The 25,004-nt window shown below is 39.9% G+C and overlaps 1 protein-coding gene across 1 annotated transcript; it reads left to right on the top strand.

Annotated features, from left to right (window-relative positions):
* Window positions 1–16,881: 16,881 nt before the first annotated feature.
* On the top strand, window positions 16,882–17,214 carry LOC119595492 (the record flags this gene model as incomplete). The annotated part of the gene is made up of 1 exon (XM_037944620.1): window positions 16,882–17,214. A coding segment is annotated over exon 1 (333 nt), but the record flags the coding sequence as incomplete, so codon positions are not given.
* Between the last annotated feature and the right edge of the window lie 7,790 nt (window positions 17,215–25,004).

Consider the following 25,004-nt stretch of genomic DNA (forward strand, 5'->3'; position numbering starts at 1 on the left):
CCTTTAAACCCTTTTTCAAAAAAAACTTTTCACGCCCCCCCAAATGGGTTATTTAAACCCTTAATTAGTTCTTTCTTTTCCTTTTCTTTAAAGGGCCCCTTTTTTGGGAAAAAACCTTTTTCAATACCGAATTTAAAACTTAAGTTACCCCCAAATTTTAAATCCTTTAAGAAAAGGCCCCCAAAATTGGAATGGGGTCAATCCGGGCTTTCACCTATTTTTAAAGGCCCAAAAAAACCCACAAGACCCCCCCCCCAAAAAAAAAAAAAAAAACCCAAAAACCCAAACAAACCACCAAAAAACAACCCTTGCGTACCCCAAAAAAAAACAAAAAACCCAAAAACGAAAACCCAAAAAAACGCAATCCCCCCCGGGGTTCCAAAACAGTGAAAACAAGACCAACCCCCAAACAAACCCCCCTCACAAGTAATAGGGACATGAAAACTCTTTTTTCCCCCGTATCAAACTCCCCCCTAAATGTTCCCAGACTAAAAACCTTTTTTTAAAAAACAAACGGGGCAACGGACAGGGATCAGTGTTTCAATGCTGGGGAAAAAGGCCCGGGGTGCCACTCATGTTTTTTCACTCCGAAATTTTGCCCTTATCAGGGGCACGCGCTCATATCCATGGGTTTTCCCTCCTGGGCGTTCGGAGACCAGGTGATTTCAAACGACAATTGCTCCGGCAAGCAAGAAAAAACCCGCCATTTTTTTAGGGAAAACCCCAAAACACCCAGACATGGAAACCAAACAAGCACAATACTGGTAACACTTTAAATTTGCCCTCACTATTTGCCCCCCTAATGATATCTTTTTTCAGCCGCCATTGTTTCCATCTTTTATTAAATGGAAAAGCCTAAATATTTCTTCTTAGACAGGGGACCCTTCCCTTGTTCTGTGGTCTTGTTGGAATACTTTGCGGAATTTCGAATTAAAATTAGATTTGAAACCCCGAGCCCAAACCCCATTTGCGGGATAACGGGAAATTTAAGGTATCACTTTAGGCAAAAAAGCCCTTTAACTTTCTCTTGGTAGTGAAATTTTTGCTCCAAGTTTGTCGTAGTAGAATCTAATTTTCCCCCGGGCCCCTTTTTGGGTCATGATTTCTTATCCCGTACGGGAAATTTTCCCCTCCACCCTGGGAGTAATACATTATTTTTAATGGTCAGAATTACCTGTTAAGGCCCTTCCCTCTTGCCTAGGGAAACAATACCGCCCCCTTCAAAAACCCGAAATGAAAAATCTATAAGTAACACTGACCAGGTCCCCCCCTTCTCTGCCCCTCACCCCTCCTTCCTTCCTCTCCACCCCCCCCTCCCCTCCCACCCCCCTCGCTTCATCTCTCCTCTCGCTGCGCCCTCCTCCTCCCCTTTTTCGGGGGGGGTCCCGACCCCACTTTCCCGCCCCCCCTTCGCGCGAAAAACACTTTGACGACTTTGCGAAATCCGGGAAACCACAAAATATAATCTCCAAAATTTTTTAATTGCTAGTGCTACCACTAATTTTTCCGGCATTTCATGATCAAACTGATAGACGTTTCTTGCCCCTTCGGAAAAGGGTCTGTTTTTGATTTTAAACCTGATAATAAAAACGAAAAAAGGTTGAATTTTATTCAACCAAGAAATTCCCCCCGGGGCCCCCCCTCCTCCTTGTTCCAAAGAAGGTTTAATACTTTTCTCCCCAGTGGTCGCTACGAAAGTTAAATAAAGTAACGGGGCCCAGAACCCTTCCCAAATTCCCTAATCTTAGATTGTTGTTGCAAGACATTGGTTTTAAATAATAAAAATTTTTTTTAAACTATTGCCCCTTTGCTAAAGGTTTCCTGCAAGTCCCTAGGCTCCTGAGAGGGGTGCCACTACGGCCCCCCTCGACTCATAGGGGGACACTTTGAATTTTTAGTATCCCCTTTTTGGGCCTTCGCAATTCCCCTCTTACTTTTTAGCAGTTTAAATGCCCAATTTGTACTATCAGGTTTAAAATTTAACGATAGGTCCTCGGGTATTTGATGAAAATTTAATTTGCTCACCCTAAACTCTCTAAAAACACAGAATAAATTGCGCCCAGGTTTTAAATTTAGGCTATCAACTGCAGGTTTAAACTATTAAACCTAGAAATTTTTTTTGTTTTTTTTTTCTTTCAATCTAAGTTAAATTTCCCTTAGGAAAATCCTTGCCCATCTAAAGGAAATTGCACCTTATGTTTTAAAAAATTTAAAAGGGGCCTTTGTCGTTTTTTTCCAACACCTAAAAACCGAAGGAATTTAGATCATTTAAGGCTTTCGGGTTTTTTCCGGGCCTTTAAATTAAAGGTTACGGGTCCAGCGCGAAAACCCGTTTAAATTTCACCCCTTAAAAAGGTTTCTATTTGGCAGGGGAAAACGGGAAGGAAAAGCCGCATTTACATCTTTTTACCCGCGGCTAATTACGGCTCCACCTTACCTTCCCGATTTAAATTTCCCTTTTTTCCTCACCACTGATGCCCAAACCTCGGGCTCGGACCAGTACCCCAAACCCTCAAACATCCCAAATTTGGAAAAAGGGCACCCCTTTGCTTTTGAAAGTGGGCCCCTAAAAAATTTTCGGGGAAAAACGCTATCAATACGACGGACCGGGGACTCTCTGTATCACAGGGCCCCCACACTTTCGAAGCAATCTTGGGATACCCAAGAGAGTGCACACGGGAACCTTTCCCCCCCTCCGTCCATTTTTTAAAGGGGGGGAAACCCTCAGGGGACGTGCGCCCGCGAAATTTAAAAATCCTACCCAGATTTTGCCGTCAACATTTTTTTATTTCCCCCGGGAAGAAAAATTTTTGTTGCCATGTGCAAACCACAGGGGCTCTCCTTTTCTGACGCTCAAAAACCTGTTTTAAAATCTAGCTCCTCGCCCCCCTTTTCCTCCCGAAAGGGTTAAATTCTCTGACATTGCCCCGTTTTGGTAAATACTGCCGCGCCTACCTTTAGGATCCTTCGGGGGCCCGTGATTGGGCCTGCACATTTTTAACGGTAAACCATTCCGACCCCATTCATTCTGTTACCCCCCCCGGTTTTGGCTGCTCCACCGTACCCCCCTTCCCCCCCCCCCGGGGGAAACGAACCCGGGCTAGCGAAACCAAGATAATCTTTGGGGGCCCCCTTTAAATTCTTTTTTCCACCCCTCATTATCAAAGTTGCAACCTTTTGGCTTGAAAGAAATGCCCATGTTACAAAGGAAATCCCAAAATGCCCCCAGCCCCTGCATTGAAATATGACATTCCAGATTTTTCCTCTCCAAAGGTCTTTTGCGGACCCCATTGTCAGGTTTTCTCCCTTCCGCAAGGGAAAATCGCTTTTTTTAAGCCCCCCCCTTCATTGATAACTTTCACTCTTTTTTTGGTGAACTATTCCCCGTGCCCAAAAAATCGCAAATTTTTGTTGCCATTTTTCCCCACGACTTCTGTCACAGATATTCACCCCCAAATGTATTTTTCTACTGAAAAGGGGAAACTAAATTTCATAAAAAGGTCAGGGGATAAGTTTTGTGTATCATGAATGTAACTCGTGTTAACATTCCCCCTTACCGCCCACAAAATAAGGGAAATACAAAAAAGGCTAAACTCCCCCATCCTCTCATTAAAAAGGGTTATTGTTGATGCGCCATCGGCATTTGGGTTTAATTTCACTATTGACAATCCGTCTTGTAAAAATGGTACTTTTCCATTTTTTCCTTAGGTGATCCCCCACATTTCTTTTATATGGAATGGATAAAAGATTTACCCTAGACCTTTTTGAAAAAAAATAAATTTTCCTTCATATAGTGATAATTATGCTGAATTTTTTTAAAATAGAAAAAAGTCAATCTTCCAGATCAAAAGGGAAGAAATTTACAAATTCCCAAAGGATAAAACTCCCATTTTCAACCCCCAAATTTTTGCCCGCCACGGGGCATTAAAGTTGGAGCCTAGTTTTAGAAAAGTCAACCAGCAAACCTAAATTTTAAATAAAAAGCTTGCTCCAAGATTTAAAAGGTCCATTTAGAGAAATTATGTAAAGAACAAAAAGGGCCCCAAAACATTAAATGCTACAGTCGGGTGAACAATCTTGGTCTAAATTTCGACGCCCAAAAGCTTGCTCACAAGTACTATTCCCCCCCCGGCCCGACGTTTACAAATTGATTTTTATCTTCCAGATTTTACTACTGGGGGGTTTTTATCATTTTTCCCTTTTGTGGGCTCCCGACCGCCAATGCCTCCCCCCTACCGCGCAGTACCAGGACCCTTGTTGAGGCCCTTTGGGGGGAAATTTTAAACCAAAGTGCCCAATTAATAAATTATAAATAATATTAACTAAATTTAACCCAAACTCTTTTGTTTTTTCAGAAAAAGCAGCGAAGTGTTTTCCTAGTCTCATTACTCCACATGCCCTTACGCCCTATTTCCACAATATCTCCCCCGGCTAATTTTAAACCCTCTTTTTCCTCTAAACCCAAAACAAATTCAGTTCTACTCTACTCTAAAATCTTTACCTCAAAATTTCGGTTTCTCCTTTTGTTTTATTCCACTCCCCCCCTGAGCCCTACCTTAAGGGCTTATTTCTTTCCCCTTTCCCCATAAAAAACCAAAAAACCCCTTTTTTCACTTTAAACACACAACTTCATTTCTCCTAAAACCCCTTCAGGGGCCAAGCTTTTTTCTTTCCCACCAGCAGATTTCTTAGTTAACTGTGCAAAGCCCAAATCCTCGAACATTTTTTTGCACTTCACCCGCCTCTGGCACTTGCCACAAATATCCATCTTGCCCCAGGGCGCTCTTAAAAAGCCATAACAAAAGGGTCTTGCACATTCTCTAAAATTTCTGGTTGGGTTTAAAACCGGTTTTCTTCTCACTTTTTCCCGACATTACCTTAAAATTTTAAATTTCCAAGGCTACTACAACTACAGTTATTTTGTAAAAACATAAACCCTGATGTTTTCAAACAAGGTACATTTGTTCTTCCACATCATGTGAACTGATTTCCCTTTTTACCCTTTTATTTATTCCAGCCCCCATACATACAAAAAGGAAGATTGCAGTGAATCCCTTTCCTACCTGAAACCCATTTTTTGTGTCTTTCCCCCATCCTAAAAAAATTTCTTTTCCCTACATAACTCCCCGATGCCACTTTGAAAACAGATTGTGCTTTTAAACCCCGCTCGCCCGTTCCACGCAACCTCCCTTTACCCTGTAAAACGTTTTTGTCCCCGGGAATGGGGTATGTTGCTAAAACCCGGGAGCTTTCTATTCCATCACCTAAGGCAGTTGCAAGGAAAACAAGAAATTAATACCCCTACCCATGATTCTGTTCAATCCCCAGTAACCCCCTCATGTCAAAATAATATTAAAAGGGAAAAAAAAAAAATAATAAAAATAATACAATATAAAAAAAAAAAAAAATAATAAAAAAAAGAAAAAACTTTTTGGGATACAATTTTGGGAAAATATTACTAACTTCCGTTTTTTTTCTTTTGCACGAACTTTTTTCTTTTAAATCTCGAACTAGGGCTTCCACCCTTTGGTCCCCACTTCCCTCTCTAAACCATGAAAGGCGCCAATACTTGTATTTTTTAAAGCAAACGATATTGACGGTTTGCAAAAAGAGCCCACTTCCCGGTGTGTTAGACCGGGAAAACTTCCGGATTGATCTCGAGGCCTGCCATCCCTGCAAAACCCCGTGTAGAAACTTTTGGCATCATAAAGACACTCCAGATTTTTTGCTGCCCTCTTCGTATATCACCCCTTTGGGATTTCCCCCTGATAAAAGGAACTTTTCCCCCAAATTAAGTATATAGCTTCCTCCTTTATTTCTTCCCCAAATTGGGACGATTTAGGGTAGCAGGGTAAAAGAAATATAAAATTTTTTATTTTTAGATTTAACAACGCAAACGCCCTGACCTGAAAAATTTATGATAAGTTACAATCACAGATATGACCTTCTTAACTACCAAGTTTCGTATATCACCCGGGTTGGAAAAAGACGCCCCCAGGCAGTCCCGGGGTGACTTTGCCCTTTTTCTAAAGGGAATCTGGTCTTTTCCGCTCATAGGAAAATCACCCTAAAAGGGGCCGACGAAGGACGGACCTATGAATTGCGACGATCCCAGCCCCAATCAAAAATAGCGCCCTTAAGCTGACACTTTGGAAACAGCCACACCTATTTTTTTGTAAGACGGGGCATCGCCCCCCCCTAGCCCGCCCCCCATTTAAACTGTAGCAAAAAACACACTTGGGGGGCTACCGACCCCGCCGCCCCACCAAAACCCCCAAAATCTCACCCACGAATTGTTACCAGCGCTAATCTTTCCCTCTTTTTTTCCAGAGTCCCTTTCTTGTCACAAAAATATTATATCCCTGTCTTTACTGGAAATTTTTGGGTAATCTTGATCTTTATTTCCCGAGTCATTTTTTGTTCATATATATTTTATTTGGGGTCTATATACTGTGATTTTGAGTTAAAAATATATTTGTTATCGTAAACACTGCTGTGTTTGGGCACCAACCCCTTTTTATTTTCCTTTTATTTTTGGATATTTGAGTAATCTTATCCCCCTCACCAAAATATATTTTATATATTATATTATATATATATATTAAATATATCATATAAATATTATATTTATAAAATATAAAAAATTTTATAATAAATATAATATATATATATTTTTTATAATATTTATATATATATATATAAATAAAAATATAATATATATATATTAATATATATAGTAATATATATATATATAATATTATATATAATATATCTGTGTGGGTGTGTGTGTCCCGTCCCTTTTTCTGTTATATATTGGGATGTTTTTTAATTTTTTTTTTATTTATAAATATTGGGGTGTATATATATATATATATATATATAAAAATTATATATATATATAAAATATATTTTATATATATTTAAAATATATATATATTTATGTCTGTATTTAAAGTATATGTATTTTATATATATATATATATATATATATATATTATATTTATATAATATATATATTTCATATTTAATATATATATATATATATATATATATATATATTATATTATATATATAACCCTACATATACCTACATTTCATTATTTTATATAGATAAAAAAGATTTGATGATAGACAGAAAAGACATAAATTTTCTTACATATACCATTTTTTATATTAAATTAAAATGTAATATGTTAATATATATATATAAAATTATTATTATATAAAATTTTATATATGTGTGTTTTGCGTGTGTGTGGGTGGGGTGTTGGGGTGTGTGGTGTGGGGTGTGTGTGTTTTGTGTGTGTATACCCCTTTATATATATTTTTTATTTTAATAATATATATATATATTTATTTATTCTTATATATATGTACCCTTACTATATTTTAAAATATATATTTATATAATCTATATGTATATATATATATATTTTATATATAAAACATATAATAGATAGATATATGGGTAGATAGATTTGTAGATACAAAACCCCCCCCATACATACATACAACATATTTTATTAATATATATATATATATATATATATTTTATATATATTAAAATAATATATATACATATATATATATATAAAATTATATATTATATTTTATATATATATAATATTATATATATTATATATATATTATATATAATATATATATATTAAGAAAATATAAAATTTTATATTATATATTAAAATATTAATATTATATATTATATTTTTTATATATAAAATATATTATATATATATATATTTTTATATATTTTAAATTTTAAATTTTAATTATATTAAAATATATATATATATTTTATATTATATAAAATATTATATTTTATATATTATATATATATATATATAATATCTATATATATATATATTAGTATTAATATATATATTTTTTTATTTTATGGAGAGTTTTATCTATTATTTATTTCTTTTTATTATTATTTTTGTATCTTAAAATTTTCTATTATTATCTATCTATTAATTTTATATTTATATAAAATTAATAAAATATATAAAATAAATAAAATTTTTATTATATATAAAAAATATATATATATAAAGGGGGTATCACCAAAAAAAAAAAAAAAACCCCAAAAAAAAAAAAAAAAACCAAAACCCACACACACACCCACACCCCACACACACCCACACGCACACACACATTTTATATATTATATATTATATATATATATATAATATTAATATATACATATCCCAAATATATATTTATATTACAAAAAAAGTATATGTAAGTACCTTTTGTCTATCTGTCTATCTATCTATCTATCCCATCTATTATTATATGTATGTATGTAATGTATGTATATATATATATATATATAAAATATAATTTTTATATTATATATATAAAAATTATCTTTTATGTTATATATATATATATATTATAATATATTAATATATAAAATATATTATATTAAATTACATAAAATAAAATACATACATAATATATATAAAATTTTATATATATATATATATATATATTATATATATATAATATATATATGTATTTTTGTATATGCCCTGTAAAATATATTTTATAATTTTATATATAAATAATATAAACTTATATATAATTAATTATATATTTTATATATATATATTAAAATATATAAATATATATACACCAATTTTTTTATAATATATTCACATGCACATATATAAAACAAAAAAAGACAGACACACACACCCACACAGATATTTTCTATAATATAATAAGATATAAATTAAATATATATTTTATATATAAATATTTTATATATTTTTTAAAATATATTTATATATATATAAAAAATTATTTTATATATATATATATTTTTATTAAAATTTTTTATATATTTTTTATATATATAAAATATTATATAAAAATGTATTATATTTTATATATATATATATAATATAAAATATATAATATATTTGTGGGTGGGGAAAAAGATTACTCTAATATCCAAAAATAGAGAAAAAAAAGGTTGGTGTCAAAAACAGCAGCTGATACATAAAATATATTTTAACTTCAAAAATCACGTATATAGACACATATAATTTTATGAGCAAAAAATGACTCTGGGAAAAAAGACAAGATTAGCACTAATCACAGTATATAAATTTATATAATATATATGTGAAAAAGAAATTTACTCTGGGGAAAAAAAGATGAAGATTGCGCGGGGACACAATTCGTGGGGGCAGATTATTGGGGGTTGGGGGGCAGTCGAGGTGGGAAACCCCCCAATGGTCCCTTTTCTACAGTCTTTAAAAACTCGGGGCGGGCTAGGCGGGGCGATGACCCGTCTTCGGAAAATAGGTGGCTGTCCAAGTGTAGCTTTGGTCCCCTATTTTCCCGATTTTGGGTTTCCCGCGGATCGTCGCAAATTTAATAAAGGGCCCCTCCCTTTTGATCGGCCTTTGAGGGTTTAATTTTTTTTTGTGGGGGAAAGACCAATTCTTTAAAAGGTCAAAATCACGGTACTGCCCGGGGGAAGCGTCTTTGTTCCCAAACCCCCGGGTGGGTATACGAAAATTGGTAGTTAAAAAGGTCATATCTGTGTATTGTAACCTTTTATCATATTTTCTCGGCAGACGTTTTTCGTTGTTAACTCTAAAAAAATTTTTTACTTTTATATTGCTCTACCATGCTAAACCCCAAAACGTCCCAATTTGGTAAGAAATAAAGTAGGAACTATATACTTAATTGGGGTAAGAGTTCCTTGATCAGGGAACTCCATAAAGTGTATACGAAAGACAGCAAAAATCTGGCAGTGTTCCCTTTATTGAGGGACAGTTTTTCTACACGGTTGTGCAGCATGGCAGGCCTCGAGATCAACTCCGGATTACAGGTCTAACACACCCGGGGGTGTTTTTCTGCATCCGTCAAAATGGGAGCTTTAAAAAGTACAAGTAAACTGGGGCCTTACATGGCTTTAGGAGGTTAAATGGGGACATAGGGGGGAAGGCATAGTTCGAGATTTGAAAAAGAAAATAGTTCTGCAACAAAAAACAACGTAAATTTGTAATATATCGAATATTTAAACAAAATGTTTTTTCTTTTTTTTTATTATTTTTTTTATTATTATTATTATTATTATTATTTTTTTTTTTTTTCTTATAATTTTTAAATGCATGAGGGGTTCTGGTATTGCAACAGAATCATGGGTAGGTTTTTTACTTGCTTTTTTTTTTCCTTTTTTTTTTTTCAAACCCCGCCTGTAGGGGATGCAATCCCCGCTCCCCCGGTTATTAGCAACTACCATTTCCGGCGACATAAAGTATACGGATAAATGTAGGTTTCGTGGGAAAGGGGGTGAGCGGGGGAAATGCCTCAATCTGGTTTTCAAAATAGGCATCTGTTGGGGATTATTCTAGGAAAAGGGAAAAGTTTTTTGGATGGGAAAAGACACCGAAAATGGGTTTTCAGGTAGGAGGGATTTACTGGGAATCTTCCCTTTTGTAAAAGTAGGGTGGCTGGAATAAATAAGGGTAAGGAAGTCAGTCAATGATGCTGGGAAAAACAAATGTACCTTGTAAAAAAAACATCGGGTTATGCTTTTACACCTAAATGTAGTTTTTTATTAGCCTTGAAATAAAAATTAAAAAGGGAAAGTCCCGGAAAGTGGAAAAAAAAACCCGGGGCCCCCCCAAAACCCAACCACAATTTCAGAGAATGTTCAATGACCTATAATGTTTTTTGGCTTTTAATGACGCCCTGGAGCAAGATGGCATTTTGTGGGCAAGTGCCAGAGGGGATGAAGTGCAAACAAAAGTTCAGGGGTGGTCTTTGCACAGTTATCTAAAAATCTGCTGGGGGGAAAAAAAATAGCTTGGCCGTGAAGGGGTTTTAGGGGTGATGAATGTTTTTGTGTTTAAAGTGAAAAAAGGGGTTTTTTTGTTTTTAAAATGGGGAAAGGGTGAAAGAAATAAAACCCTTTAAGGGGTCCCCAGGGGGGAGTGGAATAAGTACCGAGAGACCTGAAAATTTTGAGGTAAAAATTTTTTGAGTAGGTAGAACGAATTCGTCGCTTTTTAAAGGGGGAAAAAGGCTTAAAATTAGCAAAAGGGGAATTGGGGGAATAGGGCGGGAAAAAATGTGGAGTAATGAGCCCAGGAAACACTTCCCCCTGCTGTTTTCTGAAAAAACAAAGAGTTGGTTTTTTTAGTTTAAAATTATTTATAATCTTATTAAATTTTCCTTGGTAAATTACCCCCAAAGGTTTTCAACGAAGGCTCCTGGGACTGCCCCGAAACCCAGGGGTAGGGCATGGCGGGCGGCAGCGACAAAGTGAAAAAATGGGTAAGCCCAAAATTGTAAAAATCTTTGGGAAAATAAAAATCAATTAGTGATTTGTCGGCCCGGGGGGGAATTACTTGTGAGCAAACTTTAAGGGCGTCCCAAAAGAGACCAAAATTTTTCACCTGACTGTAGCATTTTTAAAGTAGGCCTTGTTGTTCTTTTTAAAATTTTTTACTCTAAATGGGCCCTTTAAAACTAGGGGCAAGCTTTTACTTAATATTGAGTTTTCTGGTTGACTTTTTTAAATACAGGGGCTCCAAATTCAATTTCCCTTGGCGGGCAACTTTGTGTTGAAATGGGAGTATTTTATCTCTGGAAAATTTGTCAAATGCTTCCTTGTGGGTTTGGGAAAATTGGGCTTGTTTTCTATTTTAAAAAATATTCACCCTAAATTTTCATATATGGAAAAGGAAATTGATTTTTATCAAAGAGGTTTATAGGGGAGTCTTTTATCCATTCCATATAAAAGAAAATTTGGGGGTTTACCTAAGGAAGAAAGGAATTTAAAAAAATTTATTCCAAAAACCCGGGGTTGTCCAAAAGTGATTCATCCCCTATGTCCGATGTCGCATCAACAAGCACCCTTTTTAATGAAGGGGTGGGAGTTTGGGCCCTTTTTGTATTTCCCTTATTTTGTGGGCGGGAGGGAGAAAGGTTTAAAAACGAGTTACCTTCATTATTCAAAATAACTTATCCATGACCTTTTTATAAATTTTAGTCCGTTTTTCAGTAGAAAAAAACCCTTGGGGTGAATACTTGACAGAAGTCTGGGAAAACAGTGCCAAAACATTTGCTGATTTTTGGGGCAGGGGAAAAGTTCACAAAAAAGGGGAAATTATAATGAAAACTAAAAAATGCGATTTTTCCCTTGCGGGGAAGGGAGAAAACCTACAAAGTGTCGCAAGGGGCCTTCTGGAGAGGAAAACTGGAATGTCCCTATTTCAATGCGGGCTGGGTCTTGGTTTTCCTTTTTTAACATGGGGATTTTCCTTTTCCAAAACGGGAAAATGCTTAGCAACTTTGATAATGAGTTTTGGAAAAAAAATTAAGGGGCCATACCCGATTACATTACTTTCGCTAGCCGGGTCTCGTCCTCCGTTTGGGGGGGGCCCCTGGGAGGTACGGCTGGAGCAGCCAAAACCGGGGAGGTAACAGAAGAAGGGGGGCGGAATGTGACCGTTTTAAAATGTCAGGCCGGAAACACGTCCCCCCGAAGGATCCCCACGGTAGGCGCGGGTATTTACCAAAATCGTTTTCCCCTGTCAGAAATTTTACCTTTCGGGGGGGCAAAGGGGGCGAGGGGCTAGATTCAAGCGGTTTTAGCGTCGAGAGGAGAGGGGCGTGATAGCACATCGGGAAAAAACATTTGCTTCCCGGGTAAATAAAAAATGTTTTCCCTCAAACTCTGGGGTATATTTCAAATTTCGCGGGCGATCGTCCATGAGGGCCCTACCTTTTTTAAAAATTTGGGCGTGAGGGGGGGTGGTCAGTGTGCACTTCTCTCTGATATCCAAGATTGCTCTCGAAAATGATGGGGCCCATGTGATACAGGGGTAGTTCACCCGGGCCGTCGTATGATAGCGTTTTTTCCGCTGAATTGAGGGCGCGACTTGCAAAAAAACAATGGGCTGCTTTTTTTCCCGAAAGGGATGTTTGATGGGGGGAACTGGTCCGAGCCCGGGTTTGAGGGTCAGTGGTGAGGGGCAAAAAGGGAAATTTAATCAGGGAAGGGTAAAGTAGCCGTAATTAGCCGCGACTTAAAGATGTAAATGCGTCTTTTTTTCCCCCTGTCCCCTGCCAAAAAGAATCCCCTTTTTTAAAGGGGATGATTAAGCGGTGTCCCCGCTGGAAAACCCCTAACCTTGATGAAAGGCCCCGTAAAAACCTGAAAGGCCTTAAATTATCTAAATTCCTTTTTTTTTTTTTTGGGTTTTTAGGGGTTGGAAAAATCGACAAAAGGCTTTAAATTTTGAAACATAAGGTGCAATACCTTTAGATACCCAAGGGGATGGCCTAAGATTCTAAATTTGATTTTTAAGAACCCGCACTTGCTAGGTTGAATAGTTAATCCCGCAGTTGATAGCCTATTGAAAACCACGCAATTTATTCTCGTTTTTCAAAAGAAATGAGGGTGGGGCCCAAAAAAATATCTCTAAATTCACGAGGGCCTGATCGTTAAATTTAAACCTATATACAATTGACATTTAAACTGCCCAAATGTAAAAGGGGGAAATTTCGAAGGCCAAAAAAGGGGAAAACTAAAAAATTTAAAATGCCCTATGAAATCGAGAAAGCCTATTTGGGACGCTCTCAGGAGCCCTAGGGGCTTGCAGGAAGCCTTTTTGCAAGGTCAATAGTTTTAAAAAATCTTATTATTAAAACCATGGGCCCCTTTCAACAAAAAATCCCAAGATTAGGAATTGGGAAGGGGTTTTGGGACTGTTTTCTTTATTCAAATTGCGATAGTCGACCAATGGGCAAAAGTTTTTTCCTTCTTTTGGGAACAAGGAGGAGGGGGGAGGCCCAGGGTGAATTGCTTGGTTGAATAAAATTCAACCTTTTACTCGTATATTATCAGGTAATATCAAAGCAGTACCATTTGCCGAAGGACAAGAAACGTCTATCAGTAGATCATGAAATGCCGGAATAGTAGTGGTAGCACTAGCAATAAATTTAGGAGCATTATCATTAGTGGTCCAGGATTTCGCAAAGTCGTCAACGTGTTTTGCGCGCGAAGGTTTGCGTGATGTGGGTGTCGGTATCAGAAACGGGGAGGAGGAGCGCGCAGCGAGAGGAGAGATGAAGCGAGGGCGGGTGGGAGGGGTAGGGGTGGTGGAGAGGAGAGGAAGGAGAGTGAGGTGCAGAGAAGGGGTGACTATGGTCATGTGTTACTTCATAGATTGTCATTGCGGGTGTGAAGGGGTCGGTATGTGTCCATAGGCAAGAGGGAGTCCTTAACAGGTAATTCTGACCATTAAAAGTAATGCTATTACTCCGAGGGTGGAGGGAAATTCCTGTACGGTATAAGAAATCATGACCCAACAAAAGGTGTCCCGGGGTAAAATTAGATTCTACTACGACAAACTTGTGAGCAAAGATTTCACTACCAAGAGAAATGTTAAGGACTTTGTTGCCTAAAGCTGATACCTTATCTCCTGTTATCCCGCAAATGGTGGTTTGACTCGGTTGCAAATCTAATGATAATTCGAAATTCCGCAAAGTATCCAACAAGACCACAGAACAAGAAGATCCCGTGTCTAAGAAGAAATATGCAGGCTTGCCATTTAATATAGATGGAAGCAATGGCGGCTGAATGATATCATTAGGGATGCAACTAGTTGAGACAATGTGATGTGTTACCAGTATTGTGCTTGTAGTGTTGCCATGTCTGGGTGTTTTTGGCTTTTCCCTAAAAAATGGCGGTTTGCTTGGCGTTGCCGGAGCAATCTGTACGTTTGACTCACCTGGTCTCAGAACGCCGAGCAGGGAGCCCATGGATATGAGCGCGTGCCATGATAAGGGCAGTACGGAGTCGAATAACATGAGTCGGCACCGTGACCTTTTGCACAGCAGTTGAAACACTGATCCCTGTCCGTTGCCCAGTTTGTGACACAAGGTTGTTTACGTCTGGGAACATGAGGTGAGTTAGATGACGGGGGAAAATGAGTCTCATGTCCCGTATTATACTTGTGAGGGGAGTTGTGTTTGGACTGTTGTGGTCTCGTGTCACTGTTGTGGAACCGCGGGTTAGGATTGCGTTGTGTTTTGTCGTTTGGTTGTTTGTTTTTGTTTGTGGTACGCAAGGGTGTGTTGTCTTGTGTGGTCGTGTTTGCCTTAGTAGTGTGAATGCTTGCATTGACCGATTCAGTGGGAGCCTTCTCTCTGATTGACTTGGCAAATTCGCCGGGTAACTTAAGTAAATCGGTATCCTCACAAGGTTCCCAAACTTGCTCTTGTACAGAAATAGGTAACGAAGCAACTAGGATAGATTTCACCATATACGCCATTGAGGAGACGTGATGTTCGTTGAACAAGGATTTAATGTGTGAATTTGGTTGTGGGGGATACTCTTAACCCGTTTTGAAACTTGAACCCGAAGCTGATTGATAAAATATCGAATGTCTTCTTCGGACAAAGAAGCAGGCTTTAAATGAATAAGTCTCGCAAACTGAATATGATGACTTACATCTAAGGATTTGAAATAACTCCAACTGCGCAAATCAGATGGCAATGTCTTGAAGGCGTTAATCGCGTTTCGTACTTTCGCTGAGGTCAGCTCTAAATGTGTTTCAGCCGCGTTTACGCATTTTTGCTGAAAGAAGGGTCATCTCTAGACATTCCACCTTGAATAATCATAGATTCAACATTTTCTAAGAAATCTTCAACCGGAATGGACGAGCCATCAAATTTCTGTATGATATTGAATGTCTGATGGGGTTGAAACGTCATGTTTGAGAAGGGGGGTTGGGAATGGGTCATGTCTGAGAGGGGGTCAATGGTGGAATTAGCAGTTGAGGGGATAATGGGGGAAGTCAGAGATGATCGGCACCCTCGTGGCCGCTCAGTAAACAACCCGCTCAGGAGTGATTTTCATTAGTGCAGTGAATTGTGGTGCTATAGTGAAGTGTAGTGTTGTGCTGTGGCTATAGTGTTTAGTACAGTGCTAAATTTAGCAGCATAAGGGAGCCGAATCGAAGCATATTGCATTTCGTGAGTGATTGATTCTTTCGCCTCGCGGCTCGCCTACCCGCACGTGCCTGGCGTGACTTCACGGCACACACACTCCCCCACACTGCATTGACAGAATGTCACCGGATTTTCGCCGAATTTGCTGTATTTTCTTGACAGCCTTACCACAGTACAATGGGTAAAGGAAAGAAACCGCAAGAGTCCAGTATGAGCAACCCGGACAAACCTGACTCTAGCCTTGTAGAGTCTGAAGGGGCTGTGCCAGCAACCGACCTCCCACAGTTGTTGCTACATTGCTCAAGTGGATGATAGAGAGGGATGTAAGGACGGAAGAAGCACGTCGGAAGGAGGAGGAAGATCGTTACAGACGAGAGGAAGCCCGTCGGAAGGAAGAGGCAGAATGCAGAAAGGATGAGTTTGTCCGTTTTTAGGAACTGATCCTTCACTTCGCTCCCCAGCATCCTGTTGCTTCAAGCCTGAATACGCCGGAGGAGCTGCCTGCCGAAAATGCGCCGGAGGAGCTGCCTGCCGAGGACGCGCTGAAGGAGCTGCCTGCCGAGGACGCGCCGGAGGAGCTGCCTGCCGAGGACGCACCGGAGGAGCTGCCTGCCGAGGATAAGCCGGAGGACCTGCCTCCGAAGGAAACACCGGAAAAGCTGCCGGTAGTAGAAAGACCGTTGGAGGAACAGCGATGGTGCAGCCAGTTTCAGAGAATGGCAGGACCATGTTCTCCGGAAGAGTGCGGATGACGGAAGGGCAGGTCCTGGGGCTACATCACCGCTAAAAGTAAGACCACGGAGCATCGGTGCAGGCATTTCGCAGTCGTGGTTCTCTGATGATAATCTCCATTGGCTGTGCCAGTTCACCTGCGCACCGATGGCGGACATCACTTCCAGCCAGGAATTTTCAATTTTCCTTCAGCGATGGGGAGTGCATCACATCATGTCAAGCCCCCATTACCCACAGTCCAATGGGCATGCAGAGGCTGCTGTGAAGAAAGTCAAGTATCTGATCATGAAGACAGCACCCAACAGGAATATTGACTGTGAGGAGTTCGACAGAGGATTACTGGAATTGCGTAACACCCCAAATTTCACTGGTCGTTCTCCTGCTCAGATTCTGTTTGGTATGCCCTTCCGCTCCTGTGTCCCTGCCCACTATAGTACCTTCATGAAGAAGTGGCAGACCAAGGCTGAAGACTGCGACTGTCGTGCTGCAGTACGAGCCAAGTACGTGAAGACCCGCTATGACACTCTCATGTGCGAATCCAGGATCCCACATCCAAGAGTTGGGATAAGGTTGGCACTGTCATGGGAATTGGCAAATCTCGTGATTATCACATCAGGCTTCCAAGTGGCCGTATACTGTGGCGCAATTAACGCTTCTTGCGCCCTACACAGCTCATGATTAGAAACTCAACTGATTTGGAAGAACAGCTGTCAGATGATGCACCTGGATCTTCCGCCCCATCTGTGCCTGTTGAACCTCGACGTTCGGAACGCATCAAATCGTCCGTCCGTTCAAGACTCCCGCTCGTGAACGTACAGGGGGGAGGGAGATGTGGGTTGTGATAATAAAGTGAGTTGTGATACTAAGTGAGTTGTGAGTGCCATATTGTGATGCCGCCATATACGGGATATATGACAATGTTATCGTACGTATATTGTGATAATTATATGATTATATTACATATATACTGCCTTTGTGTGATATGTTACACCATGTGAAATATAGAAGATTATGTTTAGTTTATATTGCTGTGTAGCATATCGCCTATGTAAAAGAATGAGATTCTCTGTACAATTTGTAGAGTACAATATTTTATTTTGTCTCTGTAGTCACACGTCTGGCAGTAGCACTCTCGGGCAGAAGCTAACGTGAGGAGCACAGGACTATGAAGAACTCCCTTTCCAATAAACCTACTTTAGTTTTAATTGGTGTATTCTTCTCCCTGAAGCATCGTAGAGAAACACCAAACAAACATATATACGAACACGACACAGAGAGTATACAAACAGTATGCCGGCCACCCGGTGCATTGTCCGCCTGATCCTCCGACCTGTTGTGACCTCCCCTGCTTCCGTTCGTCTGTCCTCACCTGCCCCGTGTTACCGTGGTGCCTCTCCTCTTTCTCTTTTATACCCCCTCCTCTCTCTTTCCTCTTCAGACCTGAGGATGGAATCCAGGTGGATTTCGTAACTGAATTAATGTCATTATTAATAAATCTAGTTTTGCCATTTATGGGGTTTTATGCCCACGTATATATATGCACATATATATATATTATATATCATATATATATCTCTATATATATATATCGATATATATAATATAAACACCACACACACACAACACACATATATATATATATATATTATCTATATATATTATATATAGATAATTATATATATTATATATATATTATACATATATATATAGGGCGGACCTATGGAATTGCGACGATCCGAGCCAGCCAATCAGGAAATAGCAAGTGCACTTGGATCAGCCACACCTATTTTCCTGTAAGGACAGGTCCATCGCCCCGCCCTAGCGTACCGACCGGATAAAAGACAACAGCAAAGACAGCAGGACACTTGTCTACCGACCTCGACTGCCCAACCAACCTCCAATTACCTGCCGCCCACGAATGTGTGATTAGTGATAATATTAATCCTATGTCCAGGGCATTCTTGTCACTATATATCAACATGGCTAATTACTTTATTAGTGCTAATATTGTCTCTTTATTCCAGAGTCGTTATATATCACATATATATCATATCGTTGTCTATTACTGTGATTAATATATATTCGTGCTATATACTGTGTTTATTGAGTTATATATATTGTTATCGGTATAGCTGCTGTGTTTGACACCAACCTTTTATTTCTTATGTGTGGAATAGAGTAATCTTATACCCATCACAATAATTATATTATATATATAATATATATATATAATAGTATTATATAAGGGATATACTTCTACGTAAACACCGTGACCTCATACGGAGAGGTCGTGTGGTGCCGTGCTCGGTGCCTCGCACTACACACGAACCTCTTGCGTCATATACAAAAAAAATTGTAACAAGGAATTCATGAACATTTGGTGCCTTCATATAATCCGCAAGTCAGGAAATGACAATAGTGATGTGCTAATAGTTATGATTATACGAGAAATTTGAACTAATTCCTCTACCTTAGTGCCAAGTACTGCTGGGGTAACCGTTGAAGGGTGAGTGCCCCGTTGTCCCGAGCGCTAATATCACCTGTCACGAGGCGCCCTGTGTGCGAGCCGGCGTTAATGGCAAGGCGCTGCGGTCACCCCCACGAGGGGAAACCCGCAATGTAAAAACGGGAGGGCGGAGGACGCGGAGGATAACTGTCCACCCCTCCGTGGCGACGAATGTGCTCTCCCTGTAGTTCAGTGGATAGTCCCACGAATCATGCTCATGCAACCGGCATGCAATGAAGGGACCTGATGCCCTGATGGGCGAAGTTGAAGGAGGAAGCTGACGGCTTCAATTAGTGAAGTTGAAAGCAAAGAAAAAAAAGAAAGCCGACAATGCCAGTAATACACCACTGGCACCAAAGAAGAATTAAGTCCGCTCGCCTTCCCTGAAGGCACAACGAAATCCGAAAAAAAATGAAATGGCTGCAGGACCTCGGCAACGACCTCGGCCCTGGGGGGCACCCTCGACCTTGCACCGTATGTGTATGTCGCTCCGCCGCAGCAGAAATACATTGAGACTTATTAAAGGATAAATAGGAGGTATTACCTTCAAAATATGTGAGAACCGCAAAAAAAGAGAAAAAATATGATGAATACCTTGTGAACACTCAACCAGGTTTGATGTGTATGCACTCGCGGAGTTGCACAAGGCCATAAGAGTGCACTAAGGATGGGCAACCATTAAACCGAATCCGCATTATATGGAAAGGAAGAGCAACCACTCCAAGTACATAACACTTCTTCGGAAAATAACCCTCCCGCCAGCAGTGCGCAGTGGAGGGCATCCCTGTGCTCTGCTATAACTGCATGGACGAGCCAAGTAGCTAAGTACTGAAAGGGCAAGCACGCACTGTGCAGATGTAGGCGCCAACATACTGCCAAGGAGTGCCATCGCAGTGCTGCAGAATGGAGAGAGTACTGCAGATGCAACAGTCTTGTCCCATCAAGCTTCAGGTGTGGGATGACAGGGGACTGCATGGCACTGGGGGTGCACGGCCCTCCTGCCCTGTCCCCCTCCCCCTCACCCCCGTGGTACCAGCACCGACCGCGAGGACCAGCAGCGGCGCTCAAACCCAACCCGCGACCAGCGGCGGGGAAGCGACCGGGCCGTGCCATGTGTGACGTGGTTGCGGCAGCGAGTGGGGTGAAGACGGGCCACACGAACTACGCAAACAGGTTACGCAGCTGGAGGAAGCGGTGGACAAGGGATGATGCTTGATCCTCACAGAGGGTTATCTGGGCCGCAAGCTGACATACTCTCTGAACTGAAGACAACGCCCCCCTCCCTCACCGGCGACAGGCCGCAGGCAAACCGTCCCTACCATCAGGCCAAGGACGGACCGCAGGACTGGCGGGGGAATCCCCAGCAAAACCATGTGACAGAAGTGACGTCAAGCCAGCTGACCAAGGCGACGTAAATTGGCTTGAACTTCTAAGGAAATGAAAAGCCTGAAAGCCCAAAACACTAACTGATTAATGAAATAAACGGTCGCTGAAGCAGAAATGGAAAAAAAATAAAGTGGACTGTTCATTGTCGTGATACAGTGCTAACATTCGTGCATAAAAGACCGCGAGCGAGGAGAAGGAGAATCGCTGTCAGAAACGCAGTGTTGATAAACAGAGTGCGGAGTGTCAGCGCTGACAGCATCACGACAACAATCCAGGAGTCCAGTTAACGCAACCAGCCATATCGGTGCATCCTGACCACAAAAACGAAGGGGACTGGCTGAGAAGTGGAAAAAGCTAGACCAACATGTTAAAACTGGTTAAAAGTTAATTTTCAGTCCACGACTACCATCTGTATGAAATCCATAATCAATAAAGATTATGTTCTTATGTGAATCTATAATCGTAATATTAGAGGATATAATAGTATGAAAGTACAGGTTGCCTCCTAGAACAATATTCACATATGTATAAACGCACAATTTCAAATTCATATCATGGAAATATGCGTAAAGCATTAAGCCTAGCTAAATGATCTAGAATTCACATCCACAAATATAATATGATGTTATATGGTGCAGAACCTTTTGCTGCCAGTGACTAAGCTGAAAACAGCACCTGCACTTAAGGGGTATATCATATGTGAATACAGCCATGACTGGATTGTTGAACATATGTTGAAGTAACACTGCCAACATAGATATTAGTAAAAAATCCCGCAGAACACTGATGTTCAATTTCATCATTTAAAATCCAGGAACTGCTCTGGGGTATTTTTCACTGTATAAGTATATGCCGATACTCTAAATTTTGCGGCTATTCTCTCCCCAATTTCACAATCAAGGCGTTATGCATAGGCGACTCACTGCAGGCCATCCACACTTTGGAGACAACCAGCATAATAGTATATGGGGGAAGAATTCGATGCCATTTAATCAAATATTAGGATCAGGACAGTATTGACACAGCACGCAGAGACTCATTTGGGAGGTGGCAGGTTAGACTACGTCATTGGCAAAAATTTAGTTTCCTGTAATGTCTGTACTTCACTGGTTAGTACGAGAGTTAGTAGGGACCATTTGCAATCCGAACAAACTATAACTGTAGACAGCGACTCAGCCCCAAATCCACTAGGCTCAGAATTAATTATCCCACCGGCCTGGAGCATCACTTCAAGGCACGGGGGGGGGTTTTCTATGACTGGTTATAACACTAGAAATACAACTGTTGAAAATTTTTTCTCAGGATTTAATCAAAGTTGTCACGACTACATAACACATGTGGTTGTTCACGAAAAAACCTCGAAGAAAAAAGAGGCCCAGGCCTCTAGGCACGGGGTGGATCAATGGACCCAATTTGGCAAGGAAACATAAACGGGTCACAGGAGTTGCTAATTGTTATAAAAGATAGTTAGCGACAGATAATCTTCTGCAGTTCTTAAAGCAACAAGGAATTCAGGGAATTAAAAACTCAGATTGTAAGTAAACAAATGGGCAACAATTTCTGCAAGGTATCAATAGTCAAACTCTGTGGCTGACATGTGGAGAAAAATGAATAGGCTGACAGGGAAAACTCTCACAAACACCCGTATTCACAGTCACAGAGCTGGTAATATGCTGCTAGAGCAGTGGGCCGGGAATTCTAAGCGAAGCTCACTCCCACAAGGGATAAAAGAACAAACTAGACAAAGTCGAAAATAGATTCGAACTTTAATATAAGCAGTAGCCTGTGCTGCTATAACCCCTCCGACTTGCCGAAATAACCGAGAGGGAACTAAAGTAATTGCCTTCTGAAAGGTGTAAGGCACCGCCCGGCGAAGATGGCATTACTTACAGCGTCCTTCGTCACACTTTTGCACCTGTATAGACTCAGCCTATCACAAGGAATATCCCAAGCTCCTGAGACTAAAAGCTTAATAAATTCCCATACCTAAAACCTAATACTTACAAATACAGGCCCTTCCTTTACCTCCTGTCTGTGCAAAGTATTGAGAGGATAATATTGAAAAGGCTTATGTATAGCATAAATGACTCAAGTATCCACCAGACTGTATGGATTTCTCCCAGGGGTAGCATTCAAGCACGTTTTTCCTTGAATACTTAAACAAGACAAACCAGGCATACAAACCGTATTTCTTGATCTAAATCTGCCTTGAGATTGCAAACAGAGAAATAATCTGGAGCAAACTAGAACTTTTGGTATTCAGGGGAAAAACTGTTAACATGATTCACATGTATCTATCGATCGGTCGGCTCAGGTACTATACAGGGGCATTAAGAGTACTCATACAAAAGTATTTGAACTCGGCCACACCTCAGGAGGTGTACGAGCCCATGCTATTTAACATAATCATAGATCATTAGGCTATATACCACTTGAGGGAAAACGACTCCATATTGCTAGCCTGATGATCTTTGCATGAATCCTATCCGAGGAAGAATGACAAGAGGAATTTTAGATATACTCTCAGCAAGGGGCATGAGTGTGGCTGACTAACTCGACTGAAAAAACCAAGGCTAACCAAAGACAATCCTCTCAAGGGTTCATATAAATGAATTTGGCTAGATCTCTGCCATCAATACAATACTTGGGGTGATTGTCAATGATGCAGGGAGTTCATCAGAAACCTGAAAGAAAAGGCTGTGGGAGCGTGAGCCACTTAGGAAGCTTGTTGGCAAAGACCAGGATTCATGTCATATTGCCAAGACTCTTTACTTGTCAATACTACGGTCAGTTCATAGATTTATCATGCATTGCACCTATTTGTTGTACAAGGAATCAGAGTTGACTAGTGAGCAGAACATATACAAAATGAAGCATGAGGATCATTCTTGGCGCCCCTAGAAACACAAGAATTGTGAATATGAGAACCGAACTAAACTTACCTTGTCTAGAAAGAATATATATATAAATACCACATTTGGTGTCAACCAATTAGAGAACCCCTCCATTGTACAGCAGTTCCAAAGACAAACTAAAACACCAGAAACAGAGGAGCTACCTTTGCATGGACAACACCGATTCTGTACTCCAAATCCATGGATACAAGTAACATGTAAACAATTAGCTCAGTGAACATACCATAAATAAGACCCTACATGGACGCTTCTGTACCCCCGTGGAAAATGTCGACCTAACGTATATATATACGACCGCCCAAAAAGACAGGTCCCCCTTCTATACTTAAGCAGTATGCACTTGCAATTATAAATGAGCATCTTGATAACTCTATCCAATGCATTTGAATGGCTTCACTGACGGGCCTTTGCAGTCTGGGAGTAGAGCAGGTGTGCTTTGTTGTATATAAAAAACAATATCTTGTAAGCACCAGGATTGTAGGAGGGTTCATGACTGGGGATAGCACTACCGCAACTGAGTTGGCAGGAATACCATGGCCACGAATTTCTATTGAATCAAGGCTCGGGCGGTAATATTCTGGATTCACAGAGTCTCTCCAGGCTCTGAAACTCTAGACAAAAGGAGCAGTAAATCGCAAAATGACATCAGGATAAACGGTATCGTGCAAAGAACGAAGGCATGATATACGTTTGTGTGGATTCCATCGCATGTTGGTCCCCAGGCTATGATCATGATGACCGATGGCAAAGTCGGCATGTGGACAAGCAACGTGTGGATATAAGATCGTGGAGGAGGGTACCTATTTCCAGGATTTATACAAATATTTAAAGCTTCTTAAGAGGACTTGACTGAGTAATTAATTCTCAACGCCCTGAGCTGTAGCCATAAACATTATGGAGCCGGTTTAGGCAAGATTCATTCCCCTATTCGTGTATATAAAACAAGAACAGACAGTGTGATATTGTGTGACCGCAAGAATCAGGCTGATACTAGATTGTATTGGCCGCTCATCCAGTTTGTTAGTCGAAGAAACTAAGTGTAAACTGTTGTAAGAAGAAAATATAAGAGAACGCTTGTACATTATATCTCAGAGTGCCATTGTTTACAGCCTTTCAGGCACCTAGCTTGAGGTGATGGAGAACTATGGTAACTAGTCACATCCTTCGATTGTCTTAAGAAGATATACTGTATTATATCCTAAATTTTGAATGTAGCATCACATGATGAAATATCAAATGTAGCAATGCCTTTCACGCCAAGCTGTACGCGGCGTGGCAGTGAGTAGAATAAAGACTGTAATTGTGCCGTTCTGTAAACTGATATAGTACTTTCATAATGTTATAGGCCTACATTGAAATGTAATACCATTATATGTTATAGCCATGCATCAAATGTACCACAGCTTGCCCACGCCTGTGCAGTTAGCCAGGGTGGTAAATAAAGGGCTAAACTAAACTAATAT

Source organism: Penaeus monodon, chromosome 36 (assembly GCF_015228065.2).
Source record: "Penaeus monodon isolate SGIC_2016 chromosome 36, NSTDA_Pmon_1, whole genome shotgun sequence".
Lineage (NCBI taxonomy): Eukaryota > Metazoa > Arthropoda > Malacostraca > Decapoda > Penaeidae > Penaeus > Penaeus monodon.